The sequence below is a fragment of the Scyliorhinus torazame genome, chromosome 3 (assembly GCF_047496885.1).
Source record: "Scyliorhinus torazame isolate Kashiwa2021f chromosome 3, sScyTor2.1, whole genome shotgun sequence".
NCBI lineage: Eukaryota > Metazoa > Chordata > Chondrichthyes > Carcharhiniformes > Scyliorhinidae > Scyliorhinus > Scyliorhinus torazame.
The window spans coordinates 240,796,349-240,815,174 of NC_092709.1; the positions used below are offsets into that span (position 1 = coordinate 240,796,349).

Here is an 18,826-nt window from a genome sequence, read left to right on the forward strand (position 1 = left end):
AGAGTCTTTCTTTTTTTTTATTTGTTCGTGTGATGTGGATATCGTTGGCTCGGCCTGAAATTATAGCCGTCCTTATCTGCCCTTGTTCAGAGGACATTTTAAGAGTCAACCACATTGTTGTGGGTCTGGAGTCACGTGTACATGGAGCACCGTATTTCTCCATTCACAATACTTCAATCACTGCAAAATGGTTGATTTCACAATCATTCCATCATTTACACCTCTGCTGTTCTTATCTCCAGCAAAATTCCTACTCTCTCTCCAGTTCCAATCATTTCCATCTTCACTCCCTTAAATCCAAGGAATTCAGATGATCTATCACCAGATCTGGCTTCTTCTGAAGTCATCACACTGGACTCAAAATGTTAGCTGTTTCTCTCTCCACAGTTGCTGCTAGACCTGCTGAGTTTTTGCAGCAATATCTGTTTGTACAAGATCTGGCTAAATCACAACAATCACTATTGGGCCAAACTGTTCTCTCTAAAAAATCAATACTGCAGGACAAACCTGAAGAGCACTCATTCCAAAGTGCTCCTTAGATCCCTCCACCCTCACCTCCAACAAAGTGAGGTGCTTATGGACATCTTATAACTAAGACAGCGACCAGCCATTCAACTGCTCATCCATCTTCCCCTTGCTCAGGCCCTGAGGTTTACATCTCTATAACTTACAGCTTCCTCTAGTAGTGTCTCCACATCTCCAACTCACACGCTGCTCCCTTGACACCCTTCTTTTTGAGTTTTGTCCCTTCACTCCAGCACTGGCGACTGTTTTGTCAATCCTAGCCCAGTAGGCCACATGCTCTGGAATTCCCCGTATAAGCCTGTGTCTGGATTTCTCTCTCTTCTCTTTTAGGACCTTCCTTAAAACCCAGCTCTTTGGTCCAACCCATCTTAATAACTCCTTCTTTGACTGACTTATTACTTTCTATGCTTCTGAGCAGCAGCACCTTTCATATTTTCTAATTCAAAGACACTGCACAATTTCCAACTCATGATTGATACAAATAAATCATCAAATAGTTTTTTATTGCTTATGGCCCAAGATCCCAAGAGAATGTTTCTATTTGGCTCAGACTAGTGATGTGGTGGGATCTTTTATGTCCATCCAAATTCACATTAAATTATCTTGGCTTAATTTCTTAACCGAAAGCAACACCCCTGACAATGTATTCTCTAGTTTCGAAGAATGAGAGATAATCTCATTGAAACTTCTGAAATTCTTACAGGACGTGACAGGTAGAGGTAGGTAGGATGTTTCCCTTGGTTGGTGAGTCTACAACCAGGGGAAAAAGTCTCAGAATAAAGCAGGCCATTTAAGACTGGGAGGAGAAGGAATTTCTTCACTCAGATGGTGATGAATCTTTGGAATTCTGTGCTCCAGAGGGCTGTAGAAACTAAATCACGGAGTATGTTCAAAACAGAAATCGATAGCTTTTTGGATACGAATGACATCAAGCTATGTGGGGATAGCGCAGGGGAAGTGGTGTTGAGGTAGAAGTTCAGCAATGATCTAAATAAATGGTGGAGCAGTCTCGACGGGACAAATGGTCTGCTCCTATATTCCTACGTATTGCACCCGTATCAATCTCAATTATGTTCTCAAGTGTCTAAATTGGCCTTAATCCAAAATCTCCTGATTCATAAGCAAGAATGTAACAATGAGCCAACTGGATAGGCAATCCAATTCTCAGCACCATACTTTATAAAGGCTATGAAGACTTTGGAGAAGTAGCCAAATCGATTTACTAGAATTATTCCAGGGGTGAGGAAAAGGTTACAGTTACATGGGCAGATTAGAGAAGCTGAAATTATACTCCTTGGACCAGGGAAGGCTAAGAGGAGATTTGATAGAGATGTTTAAAATCACAAATGATTTACGTGGAGTCACCAAAGATGATTCCAGTGGTTGAAAGGTCAATAACTAGAAGGCTTAGATTTGCAGTGACTAACAGAAGAACCAGAATCACTTTCAATTATTTTTTTAGGATTTGGAACGCACTGCCTGATAGGGTGGTGGGAACAGATTCAATAGTAGCATTCAAAAAATAATTATATAAATATTTGAAAGAGAAACACTTAGAGATATGGGGAAAGAGCAGGGTATTGGAACTAACTGGATTGCTCTTCAAAAGAGCTGATGCAGCCTCAATGGGCTGCATGGCCTCATTTTGTGCAATAATATTCTCTGATTCTAACAGATGCACCTGCTATGTAAAATTAATTTGCCAGGGAAGCAAAACTCTGTGCATCCATTAAAGTATATACATTGTCACTGCACCTCAATGCTGTCACTGCACCACAATGTTGATTGGCCAGAGGTTGCCATGGTAGCAGATACCCGAGGTGGGATTCTCTCAGCCCGGGATCGGGTCGGAGAATCCCCACGACTGGTGCGAATCGCGCCACACCGCCCCGACGAGATTCTCCTCAGAGCAGAGAATCGGCGCCGGCGTGGTCAGCGCGCTGCCGGTCGTGGGCCGCTCTACGCGGTCCCTCCCACCCCGCCAGGCGGTTCTCGGCCCGGGATGGGCCGAGCGGCCGTTGCAAAAAAAAAAAAACCCGCATCCCGCAGCGCCGTTCTAATCTGCTCTCAGCCGGTGGGAACTCGGCGTGGAAGGGTCCGGGGGGGGCGGCCTGTGGGGGGGCTCTGTTGTGGCCTGGCCCACGATCGGGGCCCACCGATCGGCGGGCCGGTCTCTTGGGCTGGGGGCCTCCTTTCTACCGCGCCGGCCCCTTTAGCCCTACGCCATGTTGCATCGGAGCCAGCGCGGAGATGGGAGCCACTGCGCATGCGCGGACCCTGCGGCGCTCAGTTGACGCCGGGATCAGCAGCTGGAGCGGCATGGGCCGCTCCAGTGCCGTGCTGGTCCCCTGTAGGGGCCAGAATTGCTGATCCTCAGGCCATGTTGACGCCGTCGAGAAACGCGACGGCGTTTCCGATGGCGTCAACACCTAGCCTCAGGATCAGAGAATCCCGCCCCCGTTTCTTTTCTGCAGTATACTGTATCTTTAATCCCCTAGCAAACTCAGAACTGTCTAATAGTAGCCTGCACAATGCCACCTTCAATCCAGGAACCCTTTCTGGTTAGGTGCTGAAACTCTCAAAACCTCAGGGCTCTCAACTGAAGACAAGTGGTGGAGAATGTGGGAAACCAATGCGGGACAAGAATCAGGACCTGACCACAGACCTCGTGGACCACGTTCCTCATGGCAACACCTCAACAAGAATTCATCTGCCTGGTTTAAATTTGAACAAAGGCTTGGCAGTTTAATGTTCCCCGCTGAATTCTCCATGGCAATGTCTCTACAAATCAGAGTCCACTTGCCAATCAATCAACATTCTGTTCATGTGCATTTTAAATTATTGATTCCTTTATGATGGTATTCTTAGGAACGGTCCTGATGTGTGCAAGACAAAAAGCTTTGACAGGATATCTCTTTTTTCAGGAATACTTAAAATCTATCTCTTGGAGAATACTTTCTAATCACCTTGTATTATTAGAAGCTATAGATGAATCAACAACTTGTCAGATATCATTTTATAGCCCCTTTAATGTAGTAAATGTTCTCAAATGGTGCTTCACAGGAGTAATAGCATACAAAATGACAAAGAGCTACAAAAGGAGTTACAAAGACAGTTGGCCAAAGTTGCTCTAAGAGGTACGTTTTAAGGAGCAACTCAAAGCAGAGAGAAGCAAAATGGTTTCGGCAGGAAATTCCAGAGCTCTGGCCTTGACAGCTGAAGCCCAGCCACCAATGAAGCAGTGATTCTGTGTACACCTCCCGCTGCCTCAGAAAGGCAGACAGCATTATCAGAGACCCCTCCCACCGAGGCATTGCCTTCTTCCCGACCCTTCCATCAGGCAGAAGGTACAGAAGTGTGAAGACTCGCACATCCAGACAAGGAACAGCTTCTTCCCCATAGCTACAAGACTCCTCAACACCTCCCCTCGGACTGATTGTTCCCTAAAAGAACACTATTCACAACGCCTTTTGCTGCTCTTGCATTTGCTTTATTTAGACCCTTGTTCCGCACTGTAACCAATCACTGTTTGTCGATGTACCATTTGTCAATGTTCCCTGGTGATTATTCTTTTGTCTACTATGTACGTACTGTACACGTTCCCTCGACTGCTGAAAAATACTTTTCACTGTACTTCGGTACGTGTGACAAGAAATCAAATCAAATCAATCAATCAAACTAAAATATTTGATGAAGAAGAAGCCAGAAGTGTACAGGATAAAAAGGGATCTGGGGGTTAATGTACATAGATACGTGAAGGTGACAGGACATATTGAGTTAACATTTATAAACGCTTAAGGGATTTTGGGTTTCATTAATAGGGGACACATGGTGTACAAAAACAGGGAAGTTGTACTGAACCTGAATAAGGCACTAGTTAGGCCACAACTAGAGTACTGCATCCAGTTCTGGTCGCTACACTTTAGGAAGGATGTAGGTGCAAGAGATTTACCTGAATAGTTCCAGATGTGAGAGATGTTGGCTACAAGGTTAGGTTGGAGAAGCTGGTGTTGTTCTCCTTAAATTGAGGGGAGATTGATAGAGTTGGACAAGATTATGACACGTTTAGCTATGCTGTTCCCACTAGCTGATGGTACATGGGCCAGAGGGCATAGATTTACGATTTGGAGTGAGATGTCTAATGAGGAAAAACTTTCTTTGTGCAGCAAGTAGTAACGACCAGGAACTCTCTGCCAGACATTGGCGGAAGCAATGATTTCAAAAGGAAATTGGATCAGCACTTGGGCAAAATGAATTTAGTGTTACAGGGATAGAGCTGGGGAATGGAACTGATTGGATTGCTCAATAAAAATCCAGCATGGACTTGATGGGCCAAATGGCCTTGTTCTCTGCCATAATGACCCTGTGGCAAGAATTAGGATATTAGGATAAATGGGTATGATATAATTGGGATTACGGAGACATGGTTGCAGGGTGAAGAGGGATGGGAACTGAATGTCCCAGGGTTCTCAGTATTTAGGAAGGACAGGTATAAAAGAAAAGGTGGTGGCATGGCACTGCTGGTTAAAGAGGAAATTAACACAATCGTGAGAAAGGATATTAGCTCTGACAATGTGGAATCTGTATGGTTAGAGTTGAGAAATGCCAAGGGACAAAATCTGCATCCCAGAGTGCTTAAGGAGGCGGCTCTGGAAATAGTGGATGCATTGGTGGTCATCTTCCGGGATTCTATAGACTCTGGAACTGTCCCTGCAGATTGGAGGATAGCTCACGTCACTCCAATATTCAAAAAGATGGTACAGAGAAAGCAGGGAATTATAGACCAGTAAGCCGAACATCGGTAGTGGGGAAAATGCTTGAATCCATTATCAAGGACTTTATAGCGGAACATTTAGAAAGCATGATGTGGAGATGCCGGCGTTGGACTGGGGTGAGCACAGTACGAAGTCTTACAACACCAGGTTAAAGTCCAACAGGTTTGTTTCGATGTCACTAGCTTTCGGAGCGCTGCTCCTTCCTCAGGTGAATGGAACAGCGCTCCGAAAGCCTGAGGAAGGAGCAGCGCTCCGAAAGCTAGTGACATCGAAACAAACCTGTTGGACTTTAACCTGATTTAGAAAGCAGTGGCAGGATCAGTCAGAGTCAGCATGGATTTATGAAGGGAAGTTCATGCTTGACAAATCTGTTGGAATTCTTTGAAGAGGTAACCAGTACAGTCGACAAAGGGGGGGGAGCCAGTCAATGCGGTATATTTGGAGTTTCTGAAGGCATTTAACAAAGTCACGCATAAGAGATTATTGTGCAAAATTAAAGCGCATGGGATTGGGGGAAATGTATTGAGGTGGATAGAAAGCTGGTTGGCAGCGAGGAAACAAACAGTAGGGATTAATGGGTCCTTTTCAAATTGACAGGCAGTAACCAGTGGGGTACCACAGGGATCGGTGCTGGGACCCCAGCAATTCACAATATATATGAATGATTTGGATGAGGGAACAAAATGTAACATCTCAAAGTTTGCAGATGATACCAAATTAGGTGGGAGGGTGAATTGTGACGAGGATGCAGGGATCCTACAGCAAGATCTGGACAGGTTGGGTGAGTGAGCAAACCAATGGCAGATGCAGTACAATTTGGATAAGCGTGAGGTTATTCATTTTGGAAGCAAAAACAGAAAGGCCTGAATGGTTGTAAATTGGGAGAAGGGAGTGTGCAGCGGGATCTGGGTGTCCTTGTGCACCATTCGCTGAAGGCAAGTATGCAGGTGCAGCAGGCGGTAAAGAAGGCTAATGGTATGTTGGCCTTCATTGCAAGAAGTTTCGAATATAGGTTTCGAAGCAGGGATGTGTTGCTGCAATTGTACAGGGCCTTGGTGAGGCCACACTTGGGAGTATTGTGTGCAGTTTTGGTCTCCTTCTCTGAGGGAGTGCATCAAAGGTTTCCCCAGACTGATTCCAGGGATGGCAGGACTGTCACATGAGGAGAGATTGACTAGGTGGGATTGTTCTCGTTGGAGTTCAGAAGAATGAGGGGGGATCTCAGAGAGGCTTATAAAATTCTAACAGGACTAGACAGGGTAGATGCAGGGAAGATGTTACCAATGATGGGTGTCACAGTCTGAGGATTCAGGGTAAACCATTTGGACAGAGATAAGGAGACATTTCTTCACCGAAAGAGTGGTGAGCCTGTAGAATTCAATATCACAGGAAGTAGTTGATGCTTAAACTTTGAATATATTCAAGAGGTGGCTGGATATAGCACTTGGGGAGAATAGGATCAAAGGCTATGGGGTGTAAGCAGGATTAGGCTATTGAGTTGGATGATCAGCCATGATCGTGATGCATGGCGGAGCAAGCTCGAAGGGCCAAAAGTCCTCGTCCTGCTCCTGTCTTCTATGTATCTCAAACTCAGGAGAGAGGCTAAGGCTGGAATAAGGAAGGCTAAGAGGAGGCATGAGGAAAGGATGGCAAGCTGTGCTAAAAGAAAGAGCAAAATGTTCTTCAAACATATTAATGGTAAAAGATTAGTGAAGGATAAAGTGGGGTCCATAAGGGACAAGCAGGGTAAACTGCTCACTGAACCGAAGCGACTTTATAGCAGAACATTTAGAAAGCAGTGGCAGGATCAGTCAGAGTCAGCATGCATTTATGAAGGGAAAATCATGCTTGCCAATCTGTTGGAATTCTTTGAAGATGTAACCAGTACAGTTGACAAGGGGGAGCCAGCCGATGTGGTATATTTGCACTTTTAGAAGGCGTTTGACAAAGTCCCGCATAAGAGATTATTGTGCAAAATTAAAGAGCATGGGATTGGGGGAAGTGTATTGAGGTGGATAGAAAACTGGTTGGCAGAGAGGAAACAAAAAGTAGGGATTAATGGGTCCTTTTCAAATTGGCAGGCAGTAACTGGTGGGATACCACTGGGATCGGTGCTGGGACCCCAGCTATTCACAATATATATTAAAGATTTGGATGAGGGAACAAAATGTAATATCTCAAAGTTTGCAGATGATATCAAGTTAGGTGGGAGGGTGAATTGTGACGAGGATGCAGGGATCCTACAGCATGATCTGGACAGGTTGGGCGAGTGGGCAAATCAATGGCTGATGCAATATAATTTGGATAAGTGTGAGGTTATTCACTTTAGAAGCAAAAACAGGAAGGCAGATTACTGTCTGAATGGTTGTAAATTGGGAGAGGGAAGTGTGCATTGGGACCTCGGTGTCCTTGTGCACCAGACGCTGAAGGTAAGTATGCAGGTGCATCAGGCGGTAAAGAAGGCTAATGGTTTGTTGGCCTTCATTGCGAGAGGTTTTGAGTATAGAAGCAGGGATGTGTTGCTGCAATTATACAGGGCCTTGGTGAGGCCACACTTGGGAGTATTGTGTGCAGTTTTGGTCTCCTTCTCTGAGGAATGATATTCTCGCTCTTGAGGGAGTACAGCGAAGGTTTACCAGACTGATTCCAGGGATGGCAGGGCTGTCACATGAGGAGAGATTGACTAGGTTGGGATTGTTCTCGCTGGAGTTCAGAAGAATATGGGGGGATTTCATAGAGACTGATAACATTTTAATGGGACTCGACAGGGTAGATGCGGGGAAGATGTTACCAATTATGGGTGTGTTCAGAACCAGGGGTCACAGTCTGAGGATTCAGGGTAAACCATTTCAGACAGGTATAAGGAGTGGCGAGCCTGTGGAATTCATTACCACAGGAAGTAGTTGATGCTAAAACCTTGAATATATTCAAGAGGCTGCTGGATATAGCACTTGGGGAGAATGGGATCAAAGGCTATGGAGAGAAAGCAGGATTAGGCTATTGAGTTGGATGATCAGCCTTGATCATGATGAATGGCGGAGCAGGCTCGAAGGGCCAAAAGGCCTCCTCCCGCTCCTATCTTCTATGTATCTATGCCAGCAATGTTTTGCATCAGCTCATGTATACAGAGAGTGTAAGATAGGTGGCCTACTAGAATACCTTTGCTGGTCTGATGGCAGGTCATTTATCTGAAATGTTAGTTCTGCTCTTTTCTACTGCTGACTTGCTGAGTATTTCCAGCATTTTATTTAATATTTCCAGTATCCACAGTACTTTGTGCGAGCATTAGAACATTAGAACAATCAAATCTCAAGGTAGCAAAGACATGTATGGGGGTTTTAGCAGCAAATGAGTGGAGGTGAAGCAAAGCTGGGAACCATATACATTTACTATTGCTTTTTCAACTGCCAGACAAAAGAAGCCCTCCTCCAAATGAGAAAGTAAGAACATCTTAATATGCTCGTTTCAACAGTTTTGGCCCCCTTAACACTGGCATTGGAGACAGTCCGGAGATCGTTCACGAGGTTGATCCCGGTTATGGAGGGATTTTCTTATGAGGAGAGGTTAAGTAGATTGGGCCTGTACTGATTGGAGTTTAGAAGAATGAGAGGCGACCTGATTAAGACAAAAAAGATTCCCAGGGGTCTTGACAGGGTAGATGCCGAGGGGATACTTCCTTTTGTGAGAGTCTAGGACCAGAGGGCATAATCATAGAGGAAGGGTCACCCATCAAACAGAAATGAGGAAAGATTTCTTCTTTCAGAGGGTAGTGAATCTGTGGAATTCATTGCCGCAGAGAGCTCTAGGCGTTGGATCATTCAAGGCTCAGACAAATTTTCAATCAGGAAGGAAATCAAGGGTTATGGGGATAAAGTAGAAGAGGATTATCACATCAGATCAGTCATGACCTCATTGAATGGTGGAGCAGACTCAATAGGCCAAATGGCCTACTTCTGCTCCAACATCTTGCAACCTACCTCTTTAACAGAAGATGACCAAAAGCATTTACCCCAATACGTAATGTGCCTTGTCAAACTTTGCTTCATAACACTCCTGTGATCTTTCTTGGGGTGTTTTATTACTCAAAGGCACTACGGAAATGCAAACGGTTTCTTTTTGCTCTTGAAACACGTCCGTGAAATTTATTTTTGTTTAAATCTCCACACTGAGAATGAAATGCTCGGTGATCTAGGTTTTCCGTTTCAGTGGGATTAAGTGCCGTGCTTTCATCAACCAAGTTAATGTACCGTGAAGCACCTCCTCATTGATAAACCTCCCCATATTGTCGGGGTCACTCACACCAAATGTAGCAGGTATTTCTGGGGCGCTGGGAGCAAATGACAGGCACGTTCCCTCCGGTAAATTTACCGACAGCAACAGGGCTGTGAATCTAGATTTGTTTTTCAAAATAAATTCCGAGAATAAAAGAAGCTCCTGTCCTTCATGTGCGAGTTTAGACCGCGGTAAAGGGTATCACCATAAAACAATAAGCTGGGGTCAGTTTTTAAACTGCACGGTGAGAGAAGCCCTGCGTTAATGGGTGTTGAATAATGATCGATGGGCGGTCTTTTACCTGCTGGGACTCGGTAAACACCGAGGGAGAGCCCGGAGGAGGCGAATCTGATGGAAAGCCGCTGACATTGAGGCCGCCATCTTGGACTCCAGTCTACGGCGAGCGCCGAGGTTCGATATTGTCCCGTCACCATCAACCCTCCCTCCAGCGCGACCTCATCTCGAAATTCTGCCAATCCCGCGCATTCTCTTCCAGTGCGGGTAAAAAAAAACGTTCCACCACAGATTATGTGTAGCGCATAATTTAGTTTACGGAAAGAAATGCATCACAAATAGTCTGATTTTCGGTTGAAGTTTATTTCTGACAATAGTTTGCTCCGGATGTTACAAAGAGCTTCTATAACGAAGGAGGTACTTGTGAAGTGTAGTCACTTTTGCAATGAGAAAAAAATAGAGGGCAGCCAAAAACAAGATCCCAGAAGTCGATGAGTGACCGCATACTCTTGTATTAGTCTTATTGGATGAAGGATAAATGTCGGCCACTGTATATTTATGTCACAGAAGGAGGCCCTTTGGCCCATCGAGTCTGTGCCATCAAGAAAATAGACGTACCCGTGCTTCCCAAACGTTTTTTCTGAAGTGACCCCATGTTAATGTCTTGTATTTGTTATCACCCAAGAGTGAAAATCTGGGGCTGGGATGGGCAACCGAGGTCGCTGACAGGAATAGTAGGAATTTCTGCTTCCATCAGCCTTTCAAGCAATAGGTTCACACACCAGCAGCCCTGCTGCCCCCCCCCCCCCCCCCCCGCCCCCACACACACACACACACACCAACAGCCCTGCTCCCCCCCCCCCACACACACACACACACACCAGCAGCCCTGCTCCCCCCCCCCCCCCCCCCCCCCCAGCTTTTCCTGTTTCAGACAAAACAACCACAGCCTATCCAATCTTTTCTAAGAGATCTGTTTTGGGGCCACTGCTGTTTGTCATTTTTATAAATGACCTGGAGGAGGGCGTAGAAGGATGGGTGAGTAAATTTGCAGATGACACTAAAGTCGGTGGAGTTGTGGACAGTGCGGAAGTATTTACAAGTTACAGAGGGACATAGATAAGCTGCAGCACTGGGCTGAGAGGTGGCAAATGGAGTTTAATGCAGAAACGTGTGAGGTGATTCATTTTGGAAGGAATAACAGGAAGACAGAGTACTGGGCTAATGGTAAGATTCTTGGCAGTGTGGATGAGCAGAGAGATCTCGGTGTCCATCTACATAGATCCCTGAAAGTTGCCACTCAGGTTGAGAGGGTTGTTAAGAAGGCGTACTGTGTATTAGCTTTTATTGGTAGAGGGATTGAGTTTCGGAGCCATGAGGTCATGTTGCAGCTGGTGCGGCCGCATTTGGAATATTGCGTGCAATTCTGGTCGCCGCATTATAGGAAGGATGTGGAAGCATTGGAAAGGGTGCAGAGGAGATTTACCAGAATGTTGCCTGGTATAGAGGGACGATCTTATGAGGAAAGGCTGAGGGACTTGAGGCTGTTTTCGTTAGAGAGAAGAAGGTTAAGAGGTGACTTAATTGAGGCATACAAGATGATCAGAGGATTGGATAGGGTGGACAGTGAGCGCCTTTTTCCTCGGATGGTGATGTCTAGCACGAGGGGACATAGCTTTAAATTGAGGGGAGATAGATATAAGACAGATGTCAGAGGTAGGTTCTTTACTCAGAGAGTAGTAAGGGCGTGGAATGCCCTGCCTGCAACAGTAGTGGACTCGCCAACACTAAGGGCATTCAAATGGTCATTGGATAGACATATGGGCGATAAGGGAATAGTGTAGATGGGCTTTAGAGTGGTTTCACAGGTCGGCACAACATCGAGGGTCGAAGGGCCTGTACTGCGCTGTAATGTTCTATGTTTTAATAACATCCTTGTGAATATCTTCTGGTCCAATCACAACTTCCTGTAATGTTGCCAGACTGAATGCAGTACTATAGCTGTATTGGTGTTCTACACACTTCCAGAATAACCTTTCTGCTCTTATATTCTCCTCCTTGGCTAATAAAAGACAGCACCTTGTATGCCTTTTAAACACCGTATCTACCTGGTGCGTTCAGGAATCTGTGGATATGCACTCCAAAGTCACAGAATCATTAAAGCACAGAAGGAGGTCATTTGACTTGCTGTGTCCCTGCTGCCTTTCTGCAATTTCCCACTTAGTTCCCACTCCCTGCCTTTTCTCCGTAGCTCTCCAATTTGTTTCTCTTCAGTTAAGTATGCAATTCCTTTTGAAATTCACAACTAAATCTGCCTTCACTGTACTCAGTCAGTGTATATATCCTAACCACTTGCTGCATTAAAAGGTTTTCCCTAATGCCCCCCTTGTTAAGGTTTCCAAAGACCTTAAATCAGTGCCCTCTAGTTCTGGGTCCTTCTGTTAAAAGGAACAGTTACGACTTCCGGGTGCGGCGATGACCAGCTGAGTCGCACGTTTCGGCAGCTCCCTGTGAAACGGACTTTTGGGCTCTTGATAGGAGCCCCAACGGCAATTTTGACGGCTAAAAACACTGTGCGGTAAACCAGAAGGGAATCCCCCCTGGATACGGATGGAAAAAGGAGGAAAGAGTGGCCAGATTGCAGTGGATCCTTTAGAACAGCGGCAAGGAAGGCAAGCAAAAACCAAGATGGCGTCGGAAGGTGGCAGTTTAACATGGGGCCCTGAACAACAAGAGTTCTTGAAATGCTGTGTGGAAGAGATCAAAAAGGAAATGAAGAAAGAGCTGTTGGCCCCGATACTACAGGCGATCGAAGGGCTAAAGGAGGAACAAAAGACCCAGGAGCGGGAGCTTCGGGTCGTGAAGGCAAAGGCAGCCGAGAATGAGGACGATATACAGGGCCTGGTGGTGAAGACGGAGACGCAGGAGGCACATCAGAAACGATGTGTGGAAAGGTTGGAGGCACTGGAAAACAACGCAAGGAGGAACAACCTGAGGATTCTTGGTCTTCCTGAAGGTGTGGAGGGAGCGGACGTCGGGGCATATGTGAGCACGATGCTGCACTCGTTAATGGGAGCGGAGGCCCCGGCGGGTCCGTTGGAGGTGGAGGGAGCATACCGAGTGATGGCGCGAGGACCGAGAGCAGGAGAAATTCCCAGAGCCATAGTGGTGAGATTCCTCCGTTTTAAGGATAGAGAAATGGTCCTTAGATGGGCGAAGAAAACTCGGAGCAGTAAATGGGAGAACGCGGTGATCCGCGTTTATCAAGACTGGAGTGCGGAGGTGGCGAGAAGGAGGGCGAGCTTTAATCGGGCCAAGGCGGTGCTGCATAAAAAGAAGATAAAATTTGGAATGCTGCAACCGGCAAGACTGTGGGTCACATATCGAGGGAGGCACCACTACTTTGAGACGGCGGATGAAGCGTGGACTTTTATTGTGGAAGAAAAACTGGAATGAGCGGGTTATTAAAAAGAACGTTCGAACAAAGTGGTGGGGCGAATGTGGGGGGCAAAGAGGGGTTTTATGTACTAATCCTGCGATGTGGTAACTTTTCTCTCTCCCACAGGTGGTGATGGGGGAGGAGGGGAGGTGGAGGAGATGGGGCGTTGGCCATTGGGGGCGGGGCCAAGGGAGAAGCGCGGGCTTGGTTCCCGCGCTATGATAATCATGGCGGGAATAGAGAAGCAGGAAGGAGGGGGCGTCGCACGGTGCGAGCCGAGGTCACGGGGGGAAGCCGAGGTCAGCCAGAGTTTGCTGACTTCTGGGAGCAACATGGGGGAAGTAATTACGCTTGCGGGGGATCTAGCGGGGGGGGTGGGAGGGGGGAATTACTGGGTTGCTGCTGCTGGGGAGAGGGGAGAGCTGGTATGGGAGAGGATGGGCGGGGGGGCACCGCCTGGGGGAGATACAGCTGCGTGGGAACCGGGTGAGGAGCTGGAAAAAGGTGATGGCTAATCGACAAGGGGGGGGGGGGGGGGTAGGAAGCCCCCCAACTCGGCTGATCACGTGGAACGTGAGAGGGCTGAACGGTCCGATAAAGAGGGCACGGGTACTCGCACACCTTAAGAAACTTAAGGCAGATGTGGTTATGTTACAGGAAACGCACCTGAAACTGATAGACCAGGTTAGGCTACGCAAAGGATGGGTGGGGCAGGTGTTCCATTCGGGGCTAGATGCGAAAAACAGGGGGGTGGCTATATTAGTGGGGAAGCGGGTAATGTTCGAGGCAAAGACTATAGTGGCGGATAACGGGGGCAGATACGTGATGGTGAGTGGCAAACTACAGGGGGAGACGGTGGTTTTGGTAAACGTATATGCCCCGAACTGGGATGATGCCAATTTTATGAGGCGGATGCTAGGACGCATTCCGGACCTAGAGATGGGAAAGCTGATAATGGGGGGAGATTTTAATACGGTGTTGGAACCAGGGCTGGATAGGTCGAAGTCCAGGACTGGAAGGAGGCCGGCAGCAGCCAAGGTACTTAAAGATTTTATGGAGCAGATGGGAGGTGTAGACCCGTGGAGATTTAGCAGACCTAGGAGTAAGGAGTTCTCGTTTTTCTCCTATGTCCATAAAGTCTACTCGCGAATAGACTTTTTTGTGCTGGGAAGGGCGTTGATCCCGAAGGTGAGGGGAACGGGGTATACGGCTATAGCCATTTCGGATCACGCTCCACACTGGGTAGACTTGGAGATAGGGGAGGAAACAGGAGGGCGCCCACCCTGGAGAATGGACATGGGACTAATGGCAGATGAGGGTGTGTGTCTAAGGGTGAGGGGGTGCATTGAAAAGTACTTGGAACTCAATGATAATGGGGAGGTCCAGGTGGGAGTGGTCTGGGAGGCGTTGAAGGCGGTGGTTAGAGGGGAGCTGATATCAATAAGGGCACATAAAGGGAAGCAGGAGAGTAAGGAACGGGAGCGGTTGCTGCAAGAACTTTTGAGGGTGGACAGACAATATGCGGAAGCACCGGAGGAGGGACTGTACAGGGAAAGGCAAAGGCTACACGTAGAATTTGACTTGCTGACTACAGGCACTGCAGAGGCACAATGGAGGAAGGCACAGGGTGTACAGTACGAATATGGGGAGAAGGCGAGCAGGTTGCTGGCACACCAATTGAGGAAAAGGGGAGCAGCGAGGGAAATAGGGGGAGTGAGGGATGAGGAAGGAGAGATGGAGCGGGGAGCGGAGAGAGTGAATGGAGTGTTCAAGACATTTTATAAAAAATTATATGAAGCTCAACCCCCGGATGGGAGGGAGAGAATGATGGGCTTCTTGGATCGGCTGGAATTTCCCAAGGTGGGAGAGCAGGAAAGGGTGGGACTGGGAGCACAGATCGAGGTCGAAGAAGTGGTGAAAGGAATTAGGAGCATGCAGGCGGGAAAGGCCCCGGGACCGGATGGATTCCCAGTCGAATTCTATAGAAAATATGTGGACTTGCTCGCCCCGGTACTGACGAGGACCTTTAATGAGGCAAAGGAAAGGGGACAACTGCCCCCGACTATGTCTGAAGCAACGATATCGCTTCTCTTAAAGAAGGAAAAGGACCCGCTACAATGCGGGTCCTATAGACCTATTTCCCTCCTAAATGTAGATGCCAAGGTCCTGGCCAAGGTAATGGCAATGAGAATAGAGGAATGTGTCCCGGGGGTGGTCCACGAGGACCAAACTGGGTTTGTGAAGGGAGACAGCTGAACACGAATATACGGAGGTTGTTAGGGGTAATGATGATGGCCCCACCAGAGGGAGAAATGGAGATAGTAGTGGCGATGGATGCCGAGAAAGCATTTGATAGAGTGGAGTGGGATTATTTGTGGGAGGTGTTGAGGAGATTTGGTTTTGGAGAGGGGTATGTTAGATGGGTGCAGCTGTTGTATAGGGCCCCAGTGGCGAGCGTGGTCACGAATGGACGGGGATCTGCATATTTTCGGCTCCATAGAGGTACAAGGCAGGGATGCCCTCTGTCCCCATTATTGTTTGCACTGGCGATTGAGCCCCTGGCGATAGCGTTGAGGGGTTCCAAGAAGTGGAGGGGAGTACTTAGGGGAGGAGAAGAGCACCGGGTATCTTTGTATGCGGACGATTTGCTACTATACATGGCGGACCCGGCGGAGGGGATGCCAGAAATAATGCGGATACTTGGGGAGTTTGGGGATTTTTCAGGGTATAAATTGAACATGGGGAAAAGTGAGTTGTTTGTGGTGCATCCAGGGGAGCAGAGTAGAGAAATAGAGGACCTACCGTTGAGGAAGGTAACAAGGGACTTTCGTTACCTGGGGATCCAGATAGCTAAGAATTGGGGCACATTGCATAGGTTAAATTTAACGCGGTTGGTGGAACAGATGGAGGAGGATTTCAAGAGATGGGATATGGTATCCCTGTCAATGGCAGGGAGGGTGCAGGCGGTTAAGATGGTGGTCCTCCCGAGATTCCTCTTTGTGTTTCAGTGCCTCCCGGTGGTGATCACGAAGGCTTTTTTTAAAAGGATTGAAAAGAGCATCATGGGTTTTGTGTGGGCCGGGAAGACCCCGAGAGTGAGGAAGGGATTCTTACAGCGTAGCAGGGATAGGGGGGGGCTGGCACTACCGAGCCTAAGTGAGTATTATTGGGCCGCTAATATTTCAATGGTGAGTAAGTGGATGGGAGAGGAGGAGGGAGCGGCGTGGAAGAGATTAGAGAGGGCGTCCTGTAGGGGGACTAGCCTACAGGCTATGGTGACAGCCCCATTGCCGTTCTCACCGAGGAACTACACCACAAGCCCGGTGGTGGTGGCTACACTGAAGATTTGGGGACAGTGGAGACGGCATCGGGGAAAGACTGGAGCCTTGGGGGGGTCCCCGATAAGAAACAACCATAGGTTTGCCCCGGGGGGAATGGATGGGGGATATGGAATGTGGCAAAGAGCAGGAATAACGCAACTGAAAGATCTGTTTGTGGATGGGAAGTTCGCGAGTCTGGGAGCGCTGACCGAGAAATATGGGTTGCCCCAAGGGAATGCATTCAGGTATATGCAACTGAGGGCTTTTGCGAGGCAACAGGTGAGGGAATTCCCGCAGCTCCCGACACAAGAGGTGCAGGACAGAGTGATCTCAAAGACATGGGTGGGGGATGGTAAGGTGTCAGATATATATAGGGAAATGAGGGACGAAGGGGAGACTATGGTAGATGAACTAAAAGGGAAATGGGAAGAAGAGCTGGGGGAGGAGATCGAGGAGGGGCTGTGGGCAGATGCCCTAAGCAGGGTAAACTCGTCGTCCTCGTGTGCCAGGCTAAGCCTGATTCAGTTTAAGGTATTACACAGGGCACATATGACTGGAGCACGGCTCAGTAAATTTTTTGGGGTGGAGGATAGGTGTGCGAGGTGCTCGAGAAGCCCAGCGAATCATACCCATATGTTTTGGTCATGCCCGGCACTACAGAGGTTTTGGATGGGGGTGACAAAGGTGCTTTCAAAAGTAGTAGGAGTCCGGGTCGAACCAAGCTGGGGGTTGGCTATATTTGGGGTTGCACAAGAGCCGGGAGTGCAGGAGGCGAGAGAGGCCGATGTTTTGGCCTTTGCGTCCCTAGTAGCCCGGCGCAGGATATTGCTAATGTGGAAAGAAGCCAAGCCCCCGGGGGTGGAGACCTGGATAAATGACATGGCGGGGTTTATAAAGCTAGAGCGGATTAAGTTCGTCCTAAGGGGGTCGGCTCAAGGGTTCACCAGGCGGTGGCAACCGTTCGTCGAATACCTCGCAGAAAGATAGACGGAATGGGAAAAAGAAGGCAGCAGCAGCAGCCCAGGATCGGGCGGGGGAGGGGGGGGGGGGGGGGGGGGGGGGGAGGAACCAGAAGGACTCTCAGGGTTGTTAATATATACTGTATAGTATGTATAGGTCGTTGCTACAGATAATTATATATTGGACTGTTAAATTATATTTTTGGAGAGTGTTACTTGTGACAAGGCAGTTGCCAGTTAGGGCTAGTTTTCATTTTTGTTATTTATTCATTTTTTGTTTATAAAATAGGTCATTGTTATTTGTGTTGTTATAATATTGTGTAAAGGATGCACAATGTACTGTGTTGGTTGACCAAAAATTTTCAATAAAATATTTAATTAAAAAAAAAGGAACAGTTACTCTTTCTCTACTCTGTCCAGACCTCTAATGATTTTAATACCTCTGCCAAATTTCCTCATCACCAAGGAGAATATCCCCAGCTTCTTCAAGCTAGTCACATAACTGAATTTCCTAATGCCTGGAATGATTCTCTTGAATATTTTTTCCACCCACCCTAATGCCTTCATATCTTTCCTAAAATGAACTGGACGCAATACTTCAGTTGAGGCTGAACCAGAGTTTTGTACAGATCTATCATATCTTCCTTACTTTTGTACTCTATATTCCTATTTATAAAGCCAAGTTCCCATATGCTTTATTATTGGTTTCTCAACCTGCCCTGCCACCTGCAATGATGTGTGCATATATGTACACATTTGCGCACAGGTACCTCTGCTTTGGACCCCCTTCAGAATGTTACCATTACCCCTCCATGTTCTTCCTACCAAAATTGATCACTCTGTACTTCTACACTTCTAAATGTTCTACCATTTATTGTGTATTCTCTTTGCCTTGTTTGCCGCCACCTGTACTTCTTTGTATTCCATTGAGTTCCATTTGCCACTTTTCTGCTCAGGTACTTGACCTATCCAACCTAGGATCCAAAACACAATTGAAGTGTCCCCCCCCCCCCCCCCCCCACTTCCACCCCCCACCACTGGAATTAGGTAATGTGAATCCCGTTCCAGGATAGAAGCCAGCACCTAATTGATAAACACCGTATCATCCCTGTTTGGCATACACATTGACCAGTACCACTGGTGTGTCCACCAACGACCTACTGACAATTACATACTTTCTGCCTGTGGTTGCCAATATTTTAGCAGTTGGTATCCTCTTGTTGATCAACACTGCAGCCTCCCGAGCCTTATCTTTGAAACCCAAATGGTATACCTGCCCTACCCAGCACTTCTGTAACCTTG

At 47.4% G+C, this 18,826-nt stretch overlaps 1 protein-coding gene across 1 annotated transcript in view; it reads right to left on the reverse strand.

The window, feature by feature from the left end:
• The window catches only part of ndufs4 (NADH:ubiquinone oxidoreductase subunit S4), a 294,640-nt gene extending 284,595 nt beyond the window's left edge, over positions 1–10,045 (reverse strand). The window contains exon 1 of the mRNA XM_072497055.1: positions 9,874–10,045. Coding sequence (XP_072353156.1) covers positions 9,874–9,953 — 80 coding nt within the window. The 5' untranslated portion in view covers positions 9,954–10,045. The remainder of the gene's footprint in view (positions 1–9,873) is intronic.
• Between the last annotated feature and the right edge of the window lie 8,781 nt (positions 10,046–18,826).